Source organism: Electrophorus electricus, chromosome 3 (genome assembly GCF_013358815.1).
Source record: "Electrophorus electricus isolate fEleEle1 chromosome 3, fEleEle1.pri, whole genome shotgun sequence".
NCBI classification, from domain to species: Eukaryota; Metazoa; Chordata; class Actinopteri; order Gymnotiformes; family Gymnotidae; genus Electrophorus; species Electrophorus electricus.
The window spans coordinates 25,791,952-25,810,986 of NC_049537.1; the positions used below are offsets into that span (position 1 = coordinate 25,791,952).

Below are 19,035 nucleotides of genomic sequence, written 5' to 3' on the forward strand. Positions count from 1 at the left end.
GAATGTTGCAGATTCTAATATGAGCAAAGATCATCTGTTTTCCCATTTAATGTTTATCATCTCTAACACACCGCCTCCTCTGGTCCAAGGGAATATTAGAAGCAGAAAAGTTTTCAATCTTTATTTAGTGAATGGTAGTGAAATTTATCTTCAAATTCATGTCACACTATGTCTAAAGTCCCACTCACTACATCGATCCAGAGTTAAGTGTGGTGCCATCAGATATTCACAGACTTCTTGAAAATAACTTACTATTCCTAAACTTTTCAAAATAACTGTGCCATGTCTGTCTCTCTCTCTCTCTCTCTCTCTCTCTCTCTCTCACCCACACACACACCCACACACCACTAGCACAACACAGTGTGGAAAAAGGATGATCAAAATGCCAGTATGTCCCAAAGACAATACATACATGAAAATATGGTTTATGAGGGAATGTGCAAATGATAGGGTTCGCAGGCCTGGCATTACAGTCTAAGAATTAAGCTAATTAACCATTTGTTTTTCTTTTGTTTTGCCTTCCCCTGTCAACTTGGCTATTATATCAAGCCCTTTGCTCCCAAAAGAAATATTACAGAGGCTTGGATCAAATCCCTCACGTCCCACAGTATTTACTATGGTTAACAGTCAACCTCTCATCTCTCAAGGCTGTAGCCATTCTTTTTCCAGGGAAGAGATTGACTGAAATAGTTTATCTCAGCATGGGGCCTACTAAGGCAGAGTCTCCAGAGAGACATACACCATCTTGTGGCAGCCAAAGGAAGAGCAGAAGGAAAACGTAGAAGACAGGCACTCAGCCTTCACTCAGACAAATGAATTATAACAAGCACACACTTGAGCGCCGAGGGACTTAAATGAAAGTTATGACAGCGATGATTATTTCTGAAGGTACTTGCTTCCATTCTATCCAGCATAGTCACAATATATATTACACACAGGGAATCATTTCAAAGATAAAGCAGAGTCTGGGAAATTGTTAATAAGGATCCCTCATTCAAAACACAAGTAACATAAAAAGTCTTGCGTTAGCACCAGTCCAAATGGGCCTGCAGCCCACGACAAGTCCATTCTTTGCTCTTCCTTGTATTGGTGTGATATTAATGGCGAAAATATCCATATGCCATCGGCACAGTAGCCAACCTGTCATTATCATCTTGGAACAGATGTTAGCTTTACTGCTCAGAATGAGTGATCACTCTTCTTTTACTCTTTCACGAATGAGCAGGATACAGGACGGACTCGGAACCTGATTTTCCTTCAATAGCCAGGTACTTTTCATTCACATCTTTTGATGGAAGGAATTATCTAATGGCCTCTACCTTGAGACTGGTGCTGCAACACCACCACCAGCATAATCTTTTAAACTACAATTAAGACCATCCTTGAAACACAAATAAGAAGGGAGGGGGTTGCTTATGAAAGACAGCTAATAATACAACAAAGTTATCTGTGACTTGCACGTTAAAGTAAAGCAGGCAGCTGTCACTGTTTATGTTGACCCCTAATATTTGCTGCGAGGAAGTGACATTTTTACTGTCCATCATTCAGCCAGGAATAAGGCATACTTGTAGGCACAGAAATATTTATGCTGGAAATATGGGGAACACACGATTGACACTACCCTTGTTGGGTTTCTGGTCTCAAATAGGGTCACAAGAGGGTCCCAGTGGTCTCTAACAAATCAATATTAAATAAAATACACTGTATAACAAAAGGTATGGCTAAAAATAATAATAATAAAAAAGATTTTTTTTAAAAAAACACTTACTGGTAAATTTGCATGATAATGATTATGTCTTTGCTCAGTGAGCACCTGAGAGCCAGAGCATCCAATCTTGAAAATGGAACTGTTTCTCGTTACGCCTGCCAACATGAGTGCACCGCTAAGCAAATAGGTCCCTTTGCCCTGACTCCTCTAACTGGGCCTGGGCTTTCAGTATTGACATTCATTAAAAAACAAATCCAAGTTGAAGCTGACATCCCTGCAATGCTAAACACTCCCAGCATAACATTCCTTGGGCTAACCAGGCTACTGAAAATCTCTGCTGAATAATTCTTCCCCACTAAAACAGAAGGTGGCAAACACAGTCAAATGACTGCACTATTATTAACACATGGCTATCGAGAGAGCCATTTTCAGATAATAACCCAGCATAGTGGTCATAGAGATTACAGACTACAAGGTTCACACCAGCTAAAGCTGCATATGTTGCTCATGCTTTTGTAATAATTCATGACAGATGAAAGAACCCAAAAATAAAAAACTAAAAACAAAAACTAAAAACAAACCAGACTTCGATGAAGAAAGCACCATAAATTGCACCTTTAAAATATAATCCTTTGTTTTCCAGGAAAAAATATTACTGGAAAAACATTAACATCTTTTGCTTGTAAATTTGTAAGATTACAAAATTGTTGTTTGAATGAAATATACTCCATCATGCTTATGAAGTGTATGTATCTCTAGACATTGTTAACTCAGCATCTTTGAAAATCTATAAACCAAAAGGAAGCAACAACAAATAAATACATAATTTTTGGAGGAAGCAAAAAACCAATAAATAGATGAAAGCTGCCACACTGACAATAGAAAGAAAGAAAAAAAAAGAAAGAAAAGAAAAATAGAAAGAAAAAGAAAGATAGAAAGACTTTCAGGCCTACTTGCATGTGTTTTTTTTCCCCTCCACACCCCCTGTATGTGCAAAAGCAGTTAACTGGTCTCCTGAAGTGAATCTGGTACTATCCAATTCCTGCTATTTCAAATCTGCTTCCCAATCTAATGAGTCTGTCTTGGCTGGGAAATAAGGGAATTTGGCTGAGAATTAAGGGAACTGTCTTAGTTATGCCTAGAATGGAAATGCAAAGCAGCTAGGCACAGCTTTAGAGCTCAGTCAGACCTGGCAATGTGAGGATCTTGCACAAAATCAGCAAAGGTCTTTTGGAGAGATAACTTAAAGCCTCTTGTGGATGAGCTAAAACACAAATATCTCACAGATGCATTCCTCCAGGAAAAAAAAAAAAAAAAAAAAAAGAGAATATTCTACATCTGATATCCCTATACAACCAAATGCAGAAAAAGCACCAATCTTAATTCTTCCTCCCTCATGGCTGTGGTGTGATTCTTCCACATCCCCAAAGCTTCGCTCTCCATCTGCTGGCAGGCCATGGGAGGGCCCTGCCCTGGCTGTGTGGAGTTGGCTAGCATGCTGCTCCGCTCCATGGGGGGAGCCAGTGAGCAGGCGTAATGAGGTGGCCGTGCTGTGCTGCTCCATGCGGCAGCATGTCGTTCCGGGCAGGCGCAGCACTCGCCTGGGGTCTGGCTTTTATCAGGCCTGATTAGCCGCAAGCGCCAGGGCTGGAGGATGGAGCTTCTGAGTGGCGCCGTGCTGATGAGCGCGGCTGGCTTGGAATGGTGGGAGATGAAAGTCTACAAGGTTTCCTGTCTGTGGTCTTGCAAAGAGGAACTCACCAGGCTGGGAGGGGAAGAGGTCTTGTGTCTCCCCAGAATTAAATTAATGCTAAACACAATCGGCTGTTTAAGCCCATGTTACAAGTCAAATGGACTGATGGAGCAGCATAAAGAATTTGTTCATAAGGTGCACATGCTAATGTCCTTGCGTCAAATAGCCCAGTGTCAAAGTGTTTAATGATGGCAAAAACATGTTCTCAGGCTTCCTCGTAATCCACATTCTGATAAGATGAAAAACTGAAACCCTACCACTAGAGGAGTGATGTCACCTGTACAATTAACCCCTCTTAAGCAAACCAACGTACCCCTAAACATTGGGAAAAGCTCTGTAATTGGTTTAAAAACAGCAGAAGTTAAATAACTAATTTAATGCTTCAGAACGTATGCCTATACATGTCCCTTGCCTGTAAAATCCAGGACAAAACTGTAATACATGAAGCCAGTCATCTCGGCTGGTGCTGTGATGTGGGTACTCACTGCTGCAGTGCTTGTCCAGTCCATCGCCATGAGAGGTGCTCCCGGTGGGCTCATCCACCACGGCCTTCCTGCCTACTGCGGCAGCTGGGGCGGCTGCCTGCTGAACCGGAGTCTGGAGGTCTGAGGGAGCCAGACAGCAGCAACTTACCACAGAGACACTGACACTCTCCTCAGCAGGGTTATGACTGCACACAAATTGCACTGTGTGTTCAGAGTTTATGTGAATGTTAGTGGATAAGAGCGGGAGTATTGGTGTGAATAATAGAGACAAGGAGTGAGTGAGTGAGTCCGTGAGTCCATTTTTTGAGACTGCTTCAAGACTAAATGCTTTCTCCTGATAGAGGGAAAGAAATATTAGGGCTCTGCCTAATTTAAAATGGCAAAGTAGTAATGGACTATAAAAGCAAATGTGGCTTTCTTATATTAACAGATACAGAATCATCAACCTTCAGTCTACAAAACTGATACCTTTAACATCCCCAGTGCACCACATACACATAAAATATTCACTAGCACTTCTCTTGAGCAATTCACTCCATGGCTTGCAAAATTCATTGAGCACTGAACATTGCAAATGAAAAGAAATTGAAAGGCAGGCCTGGAGGTGACTATCAGATATGTTTGTTGTAACAGTATACCAAGATGTAGCAACCAGAGTCTGGAATCAGGAGTGAGGAAAGTCTGCATGGTTATGGTCAATGCCATACAATCTCTTGGATTTGGGCCTTGAAGGCATACTCCTCTATAAACCAACATTCCCTAAATGTTCTCTCATCTTGTGATGAATGAGCTAAATAGAAGCTAGAGACAGCTACCTAAGGCTAATGTTTGCCATAACAGTTAATTACTGCCCCAGTTTTCATCCTGGAAATAAAATAACAAAAAATGGAAGCAATGAAGCATGGTACTTCTGCTCCGTTGTGCTCTTACCTCTTTTCCTCTGAGACTCTTTGATTTCCTCACACATGCGGTCAAACTCTGGGTCCAGCTCGGAGGTGATCATTGCATGGGCTGTATCCTTCAGACTACATGCCCTATGTCGAATAATCTTATCTGTGGGGAAAAAGCCCACACAATAAAACAAGATGTTAATCATCAAATACAAAGAGAACAATAGGGGTGTGGCACTTAAAAAAAAAAATCCAGAACATCTGCGTTTGTCTATTAAATAGAAGGTATACACCATAATTCCAGAAGCACAAGTCTGAAATACCCTGTCATGGTCCTGAGAAACAGGCCCATACTGTGACTAGAAAATGCAAGAAGTCGATAGCACCATCACAAATGAGTATGAGTTTGAGTTTATACATTCCTCTAGGCTACCTAATAACTTTGAAACCAAATTAAGTCTGTTTGCTCTTATACTCAGCTTAAACTATACACAAAACACAATACCAAAACAATAACACCACACTGACCTAGAAAGCCTAAACTGCACCGTATATTTTTCTTAAGATGCCATGCTTAGCAATTATCCCTGTAAGCAATTATCTCCTCATGGCATTCCCCCTCAAATCATGTTCATAAGTATATGCTGTGGGAAAGAAACCCGTTCTGTTTTCCCAGTTTTGCAAAGTGAGAAAAAATAAACTGCCTATGGCTGTTCTTGGTTGGGGAGCTGCTACATTTTGCACACTAAATTAAACAAATAAATAAATAAATGAATGATCAGTGGTGTTTACAAGAGAAGCGTGTGGGTCCAGGACAGAGAACATAGGGATCATGATCTGTCAAGGTTGTACACTTAACTGGAGGATGGGCTTGATTAGAGCATATAGAATAAGAGTGAAGCGCCCAGAGAGTACACTAATGTTGTGAATCAGATTTAGAATACAAAAGCAGGCTGCCAAGAGCAGACCAACAGAATTTTGGGTTCAGGCTGCTGACTAGCAGTCACGAAATCACAAATTTTCTGAGGCAAAAAAAAAGATTTGCTACTAGAATGTCCAGGTGAAATCATATTATTTAAATCATACAGCTGAAGTCACATAACTCATCCCTTTAGAACTAAGCCCCTACTTATTCAGTATAAAATACAAATGTATGTGTTGAATGAATTCCAGATCTGTCAAATCAGATATTAGAAAGCTAGCTGGCTAGGATTATTATCGCCAGTTGTATCATACATTAAACATGAAAGATACCGAGCATTTTTGCATATAGAACTATGCCATTGAAATGATACAAACAGGGTGAACTGTGGGATACATATACTTAACTTGATGCATTAAGTATACCTTTTTACAACCCAGCTTACTTAATGTGGGCTTGGAAACATCTTATAAATCAGGTTGCCAAGTCAACTTATTTATAACCATTCAAAGTTCAACTGCTTAGCAGCCTTGATCATGTTTTAAGCAAAAAGACACAACAAACTAGCAAAGCAAGGTGGCACATCACAAACACATACATCACAAGAAACACACGAGGGAAAAAAAACAAAATCAAAAGGCAGTGTTTGAACACTTTAAAAGTGACAGGCTACAACACCTCTAACTTTTCATGTCTGTTGATAACACCTCCTGTTTTGGCACTAGTTGCTGCCATGAATAAACTCATATGGGTCATGACAAGTACCAATATAAGAAGGAAGTTGAGAGAAAATACTGGTGTGCATGAAATAACCATAGAAAATAAATACATATAAAAGAGTTTAGAGTTAAGAAAGGGGGTAGAATGGGGACTCGATTTATGCCCTCTGCATGTGTATTAGCCAGTTCTATTTTTTAAGAAGGTAACATTAATTATGTTAATCTTCGTTAAGTCTTCAATAACAATTATTCTTAAATGTCCTTAAGTTATTTGTAAAGGACTGAGACAAAATTGTATATAGCTTTCCTTTATTATAAAAATATTCCTGCTTTAATAAGTCAGAATATTTCATAAGCATGATCATGTAATTATATACTTTAGATGTCAGGGAAAATGGCAATTATACACTATAGAATTATTTATTTAATAATTGGTGATTAGAGACTACTGTCAGAAAAATAATTGTAAACTAAACAAATGAGTATGTCAGGACACATTGGAGAAGGACATTTTGGTTAGCAGACTTCAAGTGTAATATTCATGCTTGGGTGATAAAACATTTGCAGACAAATTGGCCTGGGTCACGATAGGCCCTGGGTTCCATATTCCCTTGGTCCAGATGCAGCCAAAGCCTGCTTTGTTCCCTCATTAAAATGGCTATTTGCATTCTGTACTGTCCCTTTCATTGCTCCTTCGTGGACACTGCATTTAAACAAATGACTCACGCTGTCCCACTAAAAGGACAGATGTGATTTATTCATGGTCACAGTTTGCATTTACCCAACAACTTTCAGCATGCCAACAATTACTCCTGCAAACTGGGACTTATGCTCTGGAAGAAATATGTAATGCCATTCAAAACCAAATGTGGTCATAATAAAAGGCCATACAGTGCCTTTCAGTTAAAGAACAAGAATGTTTAACTACTAAGTAGAATTAATTGGTTTCTTAGTTATGTAAATTATTCAAAAGATAGGGGTGTATGTACACAGGATATGTGCATATTTCATATAAACACATCCAGGTCTCGAGTTTAAATAATGAATGGCTGCTTGAATGGTGTGATAAGAAGTTGCACGAGAGAAGCATCCTCTCTCAGTACTAGATAACCATGTATGGGTCTTTGCCAAATAACCAATGCAGCAGGAAGGTGTGAAAAAAAATGAAAAGGCAAGGACTAAATAAATATATCACTCTCACATTGTTTTGATGACAGGCCTTGGGACTTTGAAATAATTCATTTGTGATATATAAAGTAATCATAAATCTGCAATACTGTATGTTTAAAAACAAAACCCCTTTAAATGTTAAAATATGTAATATTACACTGTGAATCATTATAACAGTTTGTAGTCATGTTCTTTACATTGCCAATTATATATATTGACTAATGACATATAACGACAATGGAATCAGTGGACCGCTGTTAAGCTCATTGCTTAAAGTTCTGTTCTGTGAGGTTGTGATAAAGTGAGTGGGCTACGTCTTATGTGAAACACTAATGGTATGACTCAGAATGTTTGACATCTTATCCTGTGTACAATTACAACAAATGACATGATAAAGAGAAAATATGAGCCACTTGTAGACTGAACTGTCAAAACCATGTCTTTCACTTCTCTGACTGGTAAAACATCTAAGATGGAATACTCCTTATTTGTTGTATTCTTTTTAAACTTTACAAGAGTTTAAATAAGTAAAGTATTTATGGCGTCAACCTTGACCACATTGTTTAAACATTTCCTTGTTCTGGTTGTATTCATTTAGAAAATATAAAGCCATCTGCAATACACTAAGGAACAAACTAGTGACCAGTAAACATTATGTGCACTTTTTGCACCTACCGCCTGGATCCTTGTCGGGATTGTACTCCAACGCATTGCTGCAGATGAGGTCAATGTCCACCAGGAAGTCCTTGGCAGTTGTGTACTTGTGAGTGTCAATCTTTGTCATGATAGTGGACAAGTCCATAGGCTCTCTGATCACCTCCAGATAATCAGACACCTAGTAAAAACACATTTCAAAAATGTTTGATGGTAAAAGAGCAGAGATTTCTTCTCAATGATGTGAAACTTTTTTTTTTTTAAGTTAGATAGTACTTCATGTGGAGTTGTGCTTTTAGGCACCACCATGTTGCCATCCAGTAACGAGGCTCATACTCTATGTGGCCTATAGCTTGCACATGTGTCACAGCACCTGCTCATATAACTGCACTGCAGAGGGCTGAGGGCCTTAGGTCTGGCCTAGCTCTGGTGTATTCAGAGAGCTGTCAAACGAGCCCACCTCCTCAATATCTACAGGTTTGCTGAAGATCTGGAAGCGCTTGTCTGTGGCCAGCCGCTTGGTGACATCCCTGAGAAAGAGGCGGAGCTCGCGTAGAGTGTTCTCCTCCTGCTCCTCCAGCCGCTTCTGCTCCTCTGGAGAGTGTTTCCGAGGGCCAGGGTCCTCTGCTAGAGGCAGCACCTCAAAATCACATACTGAAGACACACACACACACACACACACACACACACACACACACACACACACACACACACACACACCTCTCAATTAACAAAACTGCTCCACCAAAATGTGAGAAATACTCACACTTAGAGTAGTTTATTCCTTTGATTTGAAATACATAATGCACCTAATTGCAAACCTCAGAATTTCAGAATTACAATTCCGAAATTACAATTCCATCATCCATTTAACCTGCTTTTCTTCATACTACAGCTGCTCTTTTAGTGATGGAGAAAGTAAACTTTGGTTTTGGTGACTGTTAGATCCAAGTGTTGACTGTCGAGCAGTGTTGGCCATTACGTCACAGGTGTAGAGCTTTTTATAGACAGTCTTCAGCTAGAAACTCTACACTACACCTGAGAGCAGTCTAGTTTAAAACTCACCAGATCAAAGAGAAAAAATACCAACATGGGTCAACACAATGTGACTGCAAGGAGGGGGAAAAAAAAAAAAAAACTGCTGACAGCAAACTTTTAGCTACTCACAGGCAGCCACAGGGAGTCAGCAGCAGTGGGGTCTGGGCAGAGAGCATGCTCATGAGCCTGCATGTGTTTTTAACCTGCCCGTCCCTCCAAAGCTAGCCCTACTGCTGCTGATGGAAATAGGGCAGCTGTTTTATTTAGTAAGACCTCCAAGAAGCTCTTGGGAAGACCCCCTGTCTCGCATCAATGGGCCTTCATGCCTACATTACCATTTGAAAGCTCATCTCTGCAAGCCTGCCCCCTACTGTGGGAGAAGCCACTAACATAGTAATGTGCTGCATGAAGAGACTTCTCAGAAGAGAGATGTCAAGGATAAATTAGGATACCCTGCTAGGGATCGGGATGAGGAACATGAAAACGGTTTAAAAATCTGACATATCATCACTGAGCAATATGAAATATACTCTTTGGGATTATTAAAGCATAATTGTTGCTGTTATTTGTTTCAGTAAAAAAAGCATGATGGGTTTTCAAGTTTGACACCATATAATTTACTATCTATGTAATTTCAAGATAATTAACAATATTTAATCTGTCTATTGTTTAAGTCTCTCACACACACGCACACATAGTCTAAATGACAAAAGTATTTGTATCAAGATATTACATGGTAACAATATGGCTGTAATACAAGACCAGTCCATGTAGCAGTAGCATCCCAAATCACTTCTGTGACAGTAGTGGTTTGGGATGCAAAAATAGGGTCCATACTGAATAACCAGTTTCATGGCTTTACAGTTGTCGGTCAATTCACAGTTCTTGAGGCCTAGAACTGGCAGATGTGATGTCCAGATTTCAATCCATCTGTAGACACTTTGTTACAGGCTTCTGTTGAAACTGCATGCAGGACAAACTGTGATTAGACAATAAATGGGTGGACAGATTTAAGTCTCTCATTCCATTCATTCATCAACTATGGTGTAAAAAGACAACGGGTATGGTGTAAACTGACCAAGTTGTTGCTCCACATTGCTCAGCTTGAGTTTTCTAATCATCCAGTCAGGTATAAAGATACAATGGCACATGCCAAGAGAATGGTATTGAAGATTTTATCAAAAATGATCCACAGTACTGCAGCCATGGAAGCCTTTCTGCTTCCTTCTTCTACCATATCACATGCAAAGAGATCACTGATTCACACCCCCCCCCACCCCAACACACAATAACCTCCATGGTCATTAACAGCTTCACTCCTTCTCCCAGGGCATGCTTAGCAGCTGGAGGGACAGTGTATGCTGTGTGAAACCCTTTTAAAAAACTAAAAATAAAAATATCAGTCTGCCCAGCAGCAAATCTGATCACCAAACAGTCATCCCAACTAAACACAGAGACAGCAGTGACAGGGTGGGCAGAAGGAGAGCTCTCTTAGAATGCTGGTAGAACACACACAGGGGTTTGGGACACCAGCTCCAAAAGACCATGCACAGCATGGAGACTCCGCCCACAAACACAATGATGAGCTCTCTCTCTCTCTCTCTCTCTCTCTCTCTCTCTCTCTCTCTCTCTTTAAAGCCAGCTTGATTGTACCTTCTGCCGACAAAAATGAAACTTGACCACTTTAAATGAGGTGCAGTGTTTTAATAAGTGTATTGAGTACATTACCACTACAGGTGTGGTACACTGTGTTGTACCTTTTCTCCTCCGGAGGGGCGGTGGCCTGGCAGCCTGTACCAGTATGAGGTCACTGAAGAACTTTGTGCGGTCATCTTCTCCTGGCGTTTTAAGACACACCACCTCTCCATACGAGCGACTGAAGATGCATTTTACCTACACGTGCACACAGAGTTAACAAAATGTTTTACTGAAATCAGAACAATTAAAAAAAATTAAAAAAAAGAAACAAACCAGACACACTCTCCTAAAGTGTGCAGATGCATTTTCTCCTAAATGTAGCATACAGGTAACACAATAATGACGAACCTGACCCTAAAAAGGTAAGCAATTAATACAGCTCAGAGCTTACCCAATGCAGTCGTTGTTGCACAGGAACATATGATTACATTCACTGTCAGCCAATGAAAATCAGCTCAATTAAAAAGCCTGAGGGATCCTGTCAGCTTGGGCCCCACACTTTGCTCATCACACTTTGCTTTTTGAGGGCAAACATGCCACGCTTTCTCAGTACCTTTTCCCCTCACCCAGTGAGAGTGAGTGTTACTCTCAGTTCACACCTCCAAAGACCTGTTTGTTTATAAGCCTTCAGTATTATTAGGCTGTGATTCACAACAGGAGCAAAATCAGCCCAGCATGGGTGCTCCCTGATATGTGTACACTCAGTTTGGGAGGAAGGTTTCTGGGCATTTTCTACCAAGCGTTACTATAAAAGTCAAACGAGGCCTTCTAGGACTGGGCTCTTATATGCAGAGTGGTAAAATTTGCACATTTGAGCAAAGAGGTGTTAGTCATAATGAGAATAATAGGGGGATGCCAAAATAGGATAAAAGAAACAACATACACAGGCATAAAACCAAGACACAAAATGTAAAAACTGGAAAACACAGAAAGAATAGTTTGTGTTCAGTCACAAAAGAGACATCTTTATAACAACAGTTCTGTTTTATAGTCATTACTGGACACATGACATTAATTCTGTCTATAAAGACCACCGTGGAGATGGGTGTTCTGCAGCCTGGGAGGGAATGGGTGTGCAGATTTACTGGATCAAAGCAGCCCTCTTCTAACTGCTACCTCTGAGGTTTATATAGGGTGAACATGGAAGTTCCAGTAAACGCCCATAAAATAACTCAGATATAATGAATCCAAAATATCACCGCATGCCCTCTCCTGAATATCATAGCACAGGCAGATGCATTTTAAACATGCCGATGAGTTTGTACAAAACCAACACACAGAGAATGCCTCAATATTACAATATTAACATGGTGTCTCTAAAATTAGCACTGCTGTTTATCTTATGTCAATAGTAGATCACAATTTTAAGCAAAGCCCAGTTCACTTGAACATCTACAAAAGCCATAGTTCCCTCATTAAGGAATTAAATTAAATGTGCCGCTGTTCTCATGTCAAAATGGGCAGGATGTCAGTGGCAACAGAAATAGTAGTGAGCATGATGTAATTTTGAGTTCTTGAACTAGGTAATTATTTGCATAATATATTTAACAAGTATTATGTAGTCTTTTGGCCAAGTCAAACCCCAAATGAACAGTATGGAAAATGGAGTTTGTACCAAATGGCTGCAGAGAAGCAGGTTATAAGCTCCCTGCCCCATTCTCCATGCCTTAAGCAGGACATGCAACATTGTTCTGAGACTACAAGTCCAGTAGCCCCAGGGCTGGCTTGTGAGTGAGAAATTGTTGTCTTGGCACTTTCCTCAGTAAAGTGAAGTCCTGTGGCCCCATCCCCCAAAACTATTTATGGTTTTTGCTGATGTAAAATGTTCTCCACCACATAATGACCGACTTGCAAAAGAAGAGACACAACAATCATGGCTACATGGTAGAATGATTATCACGATGAACCCTCTGCAAATAACGATCACTGCAACATAAAGCTTAGGGAAAGCACAGTCTAGATTGGTGTCCGCCTTCTGATTGCAAGGTTCATGTCTACTTGGTTTGATTTTATTCCTCTGTAGTCTATAACTCTTCAGGGAAGAAGGGGATATATATCATTCAAACAGAGCCAGTAATGATTTTCTGATCTCTCTTGGTTAATGTATGCCACAGAGACTGACTTACCATAGTATCTGTAAGGCTCAGAGCAGTCCAACAAGACCTTTCTACTAACAGAATGGCAACCTCAACCAGCAGAAGAGGAATTTGATCTGAAAAAGAAGAGGAGCTGCTCTCCTGTCTCAATGGTACACCAAAGACCAAGGGAGGGAAGAACCATGCAGCTCAGACGGCAGAACCATGAACAGAGGCGCACAGAAAAACTGGAAATTCATCCTCTCCACGTACACTGACAGGTTGTAACATACTTATGGCTCAAGGGTAAAATATCATAGCAAGGCTAATGTAGTTGATATCATCTAAGAAGAGAAGGGAAGACGGGGGAAAAAAAAAAAATCAATGTTTAAAATGTTTTCCTTAAGGAAAATGCGAGCACTTTTACACAAAGGCAAACCTGTTGAAAGCTGAGGTTTTAATTTATACAGAGAGCTGCCAATCACGCAGAAAAGAGGTCACTACTTAGTGGGGACACTCGGTGTGACATTACCAATGTTTCTCAGAAACCTAACACTAAAACTCTCGTGCACGAACACAGTGTTGCCATCACCTATTTTTGGTACAGATGTTTACAGGTAATACTGGCACCTGCTTCTTCCCTTTGCCATGCAGTGTGGGGAGGCCTTAGAGCACCAGGGCTTTTTACTTTCTCTTACCAACGTGAGGCAGAATGAGGCCTCGCCCCTGACGTGCCGCGCTGCAGAGAGGACAGCTGTCGAGCTGAATGTGCCAGAACCCGAGCAACATGGCGAACCGCTTGCCAGCCCAATGTGCGCCAGCATCCTCCACATTCCTGCAAATGCCAGCAAGCTCTCCACTAATACAGCTTTTAAAGCCCAAAAGCTTGTAGTCACCTTGAACGGGCCAGCCTCCTGTTAAATCAACACCAGTTGTACTAACTTAGTGCACCACATGGAGTTTGTCAACTCGTGATCTGCTCCATTCCACGCACGTCTCAAATGCGAGTCATTTCCTGGCAGTGTCTCTGCTGGGCCACGCTCAGACGGGGGGTGGGGGGTAGGCTGAACCGGTCTGCTCCACAGACACCAAGAACAGGCTGTCTGGTTAGATGGGCTTTTGGTGTTACTGCATAGCTCCCACATTGATCTGTGCCTCGGCACCGGACCCCCAACCAGACTGAGAACAGGCTCTCGTGCTGAGGTGAGGCAGTCTAAAGATGGTACAACTCCACTGAAGGGTGTCTGAAAGGTCTTTAAAAGCATGGATTGATTTTCAGGATTCAAACAGTCAACTTTCAGCATTCACTCACTACACAATTCAAGGCCCCCTCGGAGGTATTGCAAGAGTGAAAAAGGGCACTGAGATTGAGGTTTTTTGCAGTAAAACCATTAGCAAATGCTGTAGGAACAGGGTTTACTAGAGGTCAGGACATTCTAATGCAGCTCAAACCATTAAGAGAACACTTCTCATCTAACAGTTATAATCAAAAGCTGAAATGTTGTTTCAACTTCCAATGAGGAAAATAATCATATTTGTAGAATTCTAAACAGGTCATTTTGTTCATTTGTTTAAATATCATTGTAAGATATAAAATGACAAAAAATTCAATAAACATAGATATAACAGATATAGATAAATAAAAATAGATGTAAATAAAATTACAAATGCAACAAATGCAGTCGAAAGCTAATAACCAGGAGTTCATCATCCATAGTCAATTAAAAAGCTGCCTTGCTTGGTGGAATAAACCAGCCTTTAATGAACATACCTTGGAGAGAAAGTGCAAGCAGCTTCTGTCAATAAAATTAGCAAGCTGTTCCCTCCTTTCACAACCCTGCCCTCCTGGTGGGCATCGCTACCTCTAACAGGGTTACGATCAAGGGCTTCGCCACCAGCCAATCATGCACCCCCAGCAGTGCACTCCATGTGCCCTGAGCTTCTTAGGGCTCTTGACGGCTCTTTGCGGGGTGAAATCAAGGCCTTGACAGAGCAGCTCCCCGTTGGTGTAATTAGCTGAGCTCTTTTGTTGTTTTGTGTTTTTCACACTATAACTTTCCCTCCTCCCCACACACACACACACACACACGGTTTTCCTTCAAAAGGTGAAAAGATTGCAATGGCACCGCTGTCCTTAAAATGATGAATATGAGAAGAAAAAAGGGGACTAAAAACAGGCAGAGAGAAAAAACAAAGGACAAAAAAAGGTGAAGGAGCACTGCATCAGGAGCTGGAGAGGGAAGAGGGGTAATGAAGGAGAACGGCATCAGAGCGAGAGTGGCTTACTGATATTACCATTCTTTAGAGGAGTGAGTGAAGAGGAAACCCAGAGCTCGCAAGAACTTGGAAATGGGGAAAGACGACGAAAACCAAGCTCAAGGAGGAATTCATGAAAGACACAGCTGTTACTGACCTTGGCTAAAGCTTCTGTTTTGTGTTCTTGTGCACCATTTAGTCTTTCTGCAAATGTCCATGGTTGTTAACTGTTCACCACTGTTAGATTAAGCTTCAATAAATTTATACCACAACAGGGTTATTTTGGAAGTTGCAAGGATGCCAAAGAGCACTGCTATACCTGAAAGCCTGCATATCTACAGGCCTGTATTCATAAAAATAGACCACTTAGGTTGTTTGCTGGTTGGTATTTCAGAATATTACCTTGTTAAAATATTAACTTGGTGGATGATGCAAAATTTGCACCTTTAGTGCAAGTCTTCCAGTTCAAAAATCTGCCCCGAGATGTAGCCACTGACGTACGAGTTGGGTGTATTGCTGAAGTGGCGACTGGTGTGAAGAGGTGCAGTCTCTCTAGAATGCAATTCAATCATCATTTCATACTTTGAGCAACCCAAGCAAGACAGTAACTCTAAAGCTTTTAAAACAAATGGATCAATGTTTTATTTTAGGCCATCTACAGCTAACTGCCATCCAACAAAAAGAAGAGACAAAAACAGAAGAAAAAGATGACCTTGTTTGCAAGGATAAATGTTGATTATCTTTTGTTACAAAATGAACTGAAGGAAGTATCCATTAAAGAAGTGACAAAGCTGATGAAGTATCATTGTGAATCACAGCAGTATAAATGACAAGACAGGCCTAAACACAAGGCTCCACTTTATCAAATATTCCTAGTATCGGCGTAGATACACAAACTATAAAAGTCATTATGTAACTACAGAGGAGGTATTCAGTGTTGTAGATGGATTAGAGAAGTAGAACACCTAATGCAAAGACATGAATCAGCTTACACAGAAACAAAAACAAACTGTCCATCTATCTTAAAGTGGAACAAAGACAGTAAGTGGCTGCTAAGAACTGAAAAAAGTTGCAGGACATAAGAAAGACCTCTTTCTGATTGTTTGTAGAATGGGAAAATGATTGCCTACATTACACAAATATTTACAATGCATCTGGCCAGGACGTCAACTTGCCAAACACCATGCTAGTAGTAGTATTTTAACAGAGTAACCCAAAGGAACTCAGTAACTTCAAAGGACTTACACAGCAACTACTCAGATACTGGCCATTAGTGTCCATTTAATGTTTGTGTGTTACAACAAAAACATGAAACATTAAATTACACGTTTAGATAAGTATAAAGCTTCTGCTGTTGCTGTGTAAATTATTACACTGTATTTTTACACAACTATGAAATAAAGTGGTACCACAGGTTTCTCTTATTTCATGCAGGTTTCTTGGGTGTGAAGGGAGAGCAGTGTGGGAGCCACCCTTGTCTGACACAGCATGTTTCTCCAGGACAGACTTAAATGCTGTAGCTAATCATTTAAAATGGCATGCTGATTTTAAATCTTCAGTAGAAAATAACCTGGCACAACGATAAGAGTGAAACAGGAAAATCACTCGGCACTAAGGGAAAGCTACAAACACACCAAAGCAAATCAAAGTCATCCAAGGGTCTCCCGAATACAACAAATACAACAGTATTCTTTTTTTAAATAAACTGATTCCAAGACAGTGAATTAAAGGATTAAATACGTTTGTGCCCATGTGAGCTAAGGTCAGGGTTCAACAATGGCTTTTATATTACTTTTCTTGGATAATATATAGTGCACAATTTGTCTATAACTACAACTGAAGTTTAGTTAAAGCCATTCACCAATATACTTTTTATAAGGTCAAATATAGTAATTTGCTACACACAAATCTTTAAAAAAGATAAAACCAACAGTAATTATACTGCTCATCTTTACTACGATTCATAGCTGTTAAACTTCACACCTAAAAAGACATACCATGTAGTCTACGCAGTAAAGCCAATTTGAGACTTTTAAATGCTTCAGCGACATTTATAACAGAGAGTAAATCCTCAAAAGCTCTGTGGGAGCATCAGTCACACTGCAAAAAATGGAGAACAAAAAGGTATTCCATAATAACATCAGAATGGAATAACACCTCTTGCACTGCTTCCAACCGTGGAAGCATTGGCAACTACACACAGAGCTGGTGTAAGCGCAGAGAGACATGCAGGGTGGAGGAGAGAACGAGACAAAACAATCACCTCCTCAGGGAGCTGCAGGTAGGTGTGCTCGGCCGTGGCGAGGATGAGGAGAGGGGTGAAGGAAGGAACGTCCTGCAGCAGCGTGAGGAAGGTGCTCTTTACCGTGTCACTGATGGCCTCCCACCACTCGCTGATGTGGGGCATGTAGATTACACCGGGGACGCTCCGCCGCGCCTCCCGAAATACCTGGAGCCAAAACAGTCACACAACACTGCATCAGACACCAGCACTGGGCTATTCTCAAAACATTGCCACGGCTACTGGTCATCACAATGTTAGGTTTCTACTAGAACCAAGTTTACAATCAGCGACACGCACAAGAAAACAAATATGTACCAATTACACTATCCCAGACTTTGAAGATATTTACTAAGTGACTGAATAAAGAAGCATCTAGGGCTTAGTAGGTTTCCAATAAAAGCTGCTGCAGTGGTTAATATGGTGCATCAGGCAGACTATAATGAATTGCTGATTGGTATTAATGACAAAAGAAGCCTCTGTGGATAAAACTATCAGAACCTTTGCAATCAAACTAACAATTGTCTAGATTTACACAAAGCTATGACTAATGATCTCACAGCTCAGATATAAAGAACCAGTTACCCCATCTAGGTACATGCAATTACAAAACAGTAAGCTTTGTTTCAGCAAACTGTCGAATATTCTATTATTTATTTAACAATTCAAATAACCAATTATTGGTTTGAAATACTAAACAAGTACATTTCACAATTTAAAAGCAACATCATTATTTTAGAATAAATATACTCTAAAGCATAACATGCCTAAGATGACATCCAGCTTATTTAAAACCTAAAACCCTGAATCTATGCCATAAAAAAAATGATCTATTCTTCACCATTCTTGAGTTAGAAAGCTGACTGCCAACAGTTTGCTCACAAAAAGGCCCGGTTTGACCAGAAAAAAAAACAGAGACCAAAAATCCATTTTACCTGAGCACAGGATTCCTCCGGGGTCTTGGCACTGACTGAGTAGAGAGTGGGCAGGTCAAGGCGGTGCACAGTGAACTTGTCGAGATGATGCAGTAAGGCTGGGGCCAAGTGCGTGCTCTGGCCCAAGCCCTGGGGCCCCGTGAGGAGCAGCCGCGGTCGGTACGAGGTGGGCTGCTGGTAGGCAGACCTGATTCAACAATTTTTGTGTATCAGAGGGTAAGGAGGCACGTTGCCGCTGACTAAGCACAGCTTCGCACCAAAGACTACTGCTAGGCACACTGGAGTTTTAAATAAATAGCTAAATAAATATCAGAGAGGATGCAGGTACACTGTAGCTGAGTAAGAACAAGACTGTGCCAAACCTTGCTGGTAAGGCAGATCTGGTTAAAAATAAATAAATAAATAAAACTAAATAAAACAAGCAAACAAAACCCCACCAGTTTTAATTATA

The 19,035-nt window shown here is 40.6% G+C and overlaps 1 protein-coding gene across 1 annotated transcript in view; it reads right to left on the reverse strand.

The window, feature by feature from the left end:
- Positions 1 to 19,035, reverse strand: part of atad2b (ATPase family AAA domain containing 2B) — a 61,365-nt gene that overhangs the window by 29,494 nt on the left and 12,836 nt on the right. The window contains exons 18-24 of the mRNA XM_026997788.2: positions 18,585 to 18,771; positions 17,632 to 17,817; positions 11,097 to 11,232; positions 8,762 to 8,955; positions 8,323 to 8,482; positions 4,877 to 4,999; positions 3,947 to 4,066 (exon numbers count right to left, since the gene is read on the reverse strand). Coding sequence (XP_026853589.2) covers positions 3,947 to 4,066; positions 4,877 to 4,999; positions 8,323 to 8,482; positions 8,762 to 8,955; positions 11,097 to 11,232; positions 17,632 to 17,817; positions 18,585 to 18,771 — 1,106 coding nt within the window. The remainder of the gene's footprint in view (positions 1 to 3,946; positions 4,067 to 4,876; positions 5,000 to 8,322; positions 8,483 to 8,761; positions 8,956 to 11,096; positions 11,233 to 17,631; positions 17,818 to 18,584; positions 18,772 to 19,035) is intronic.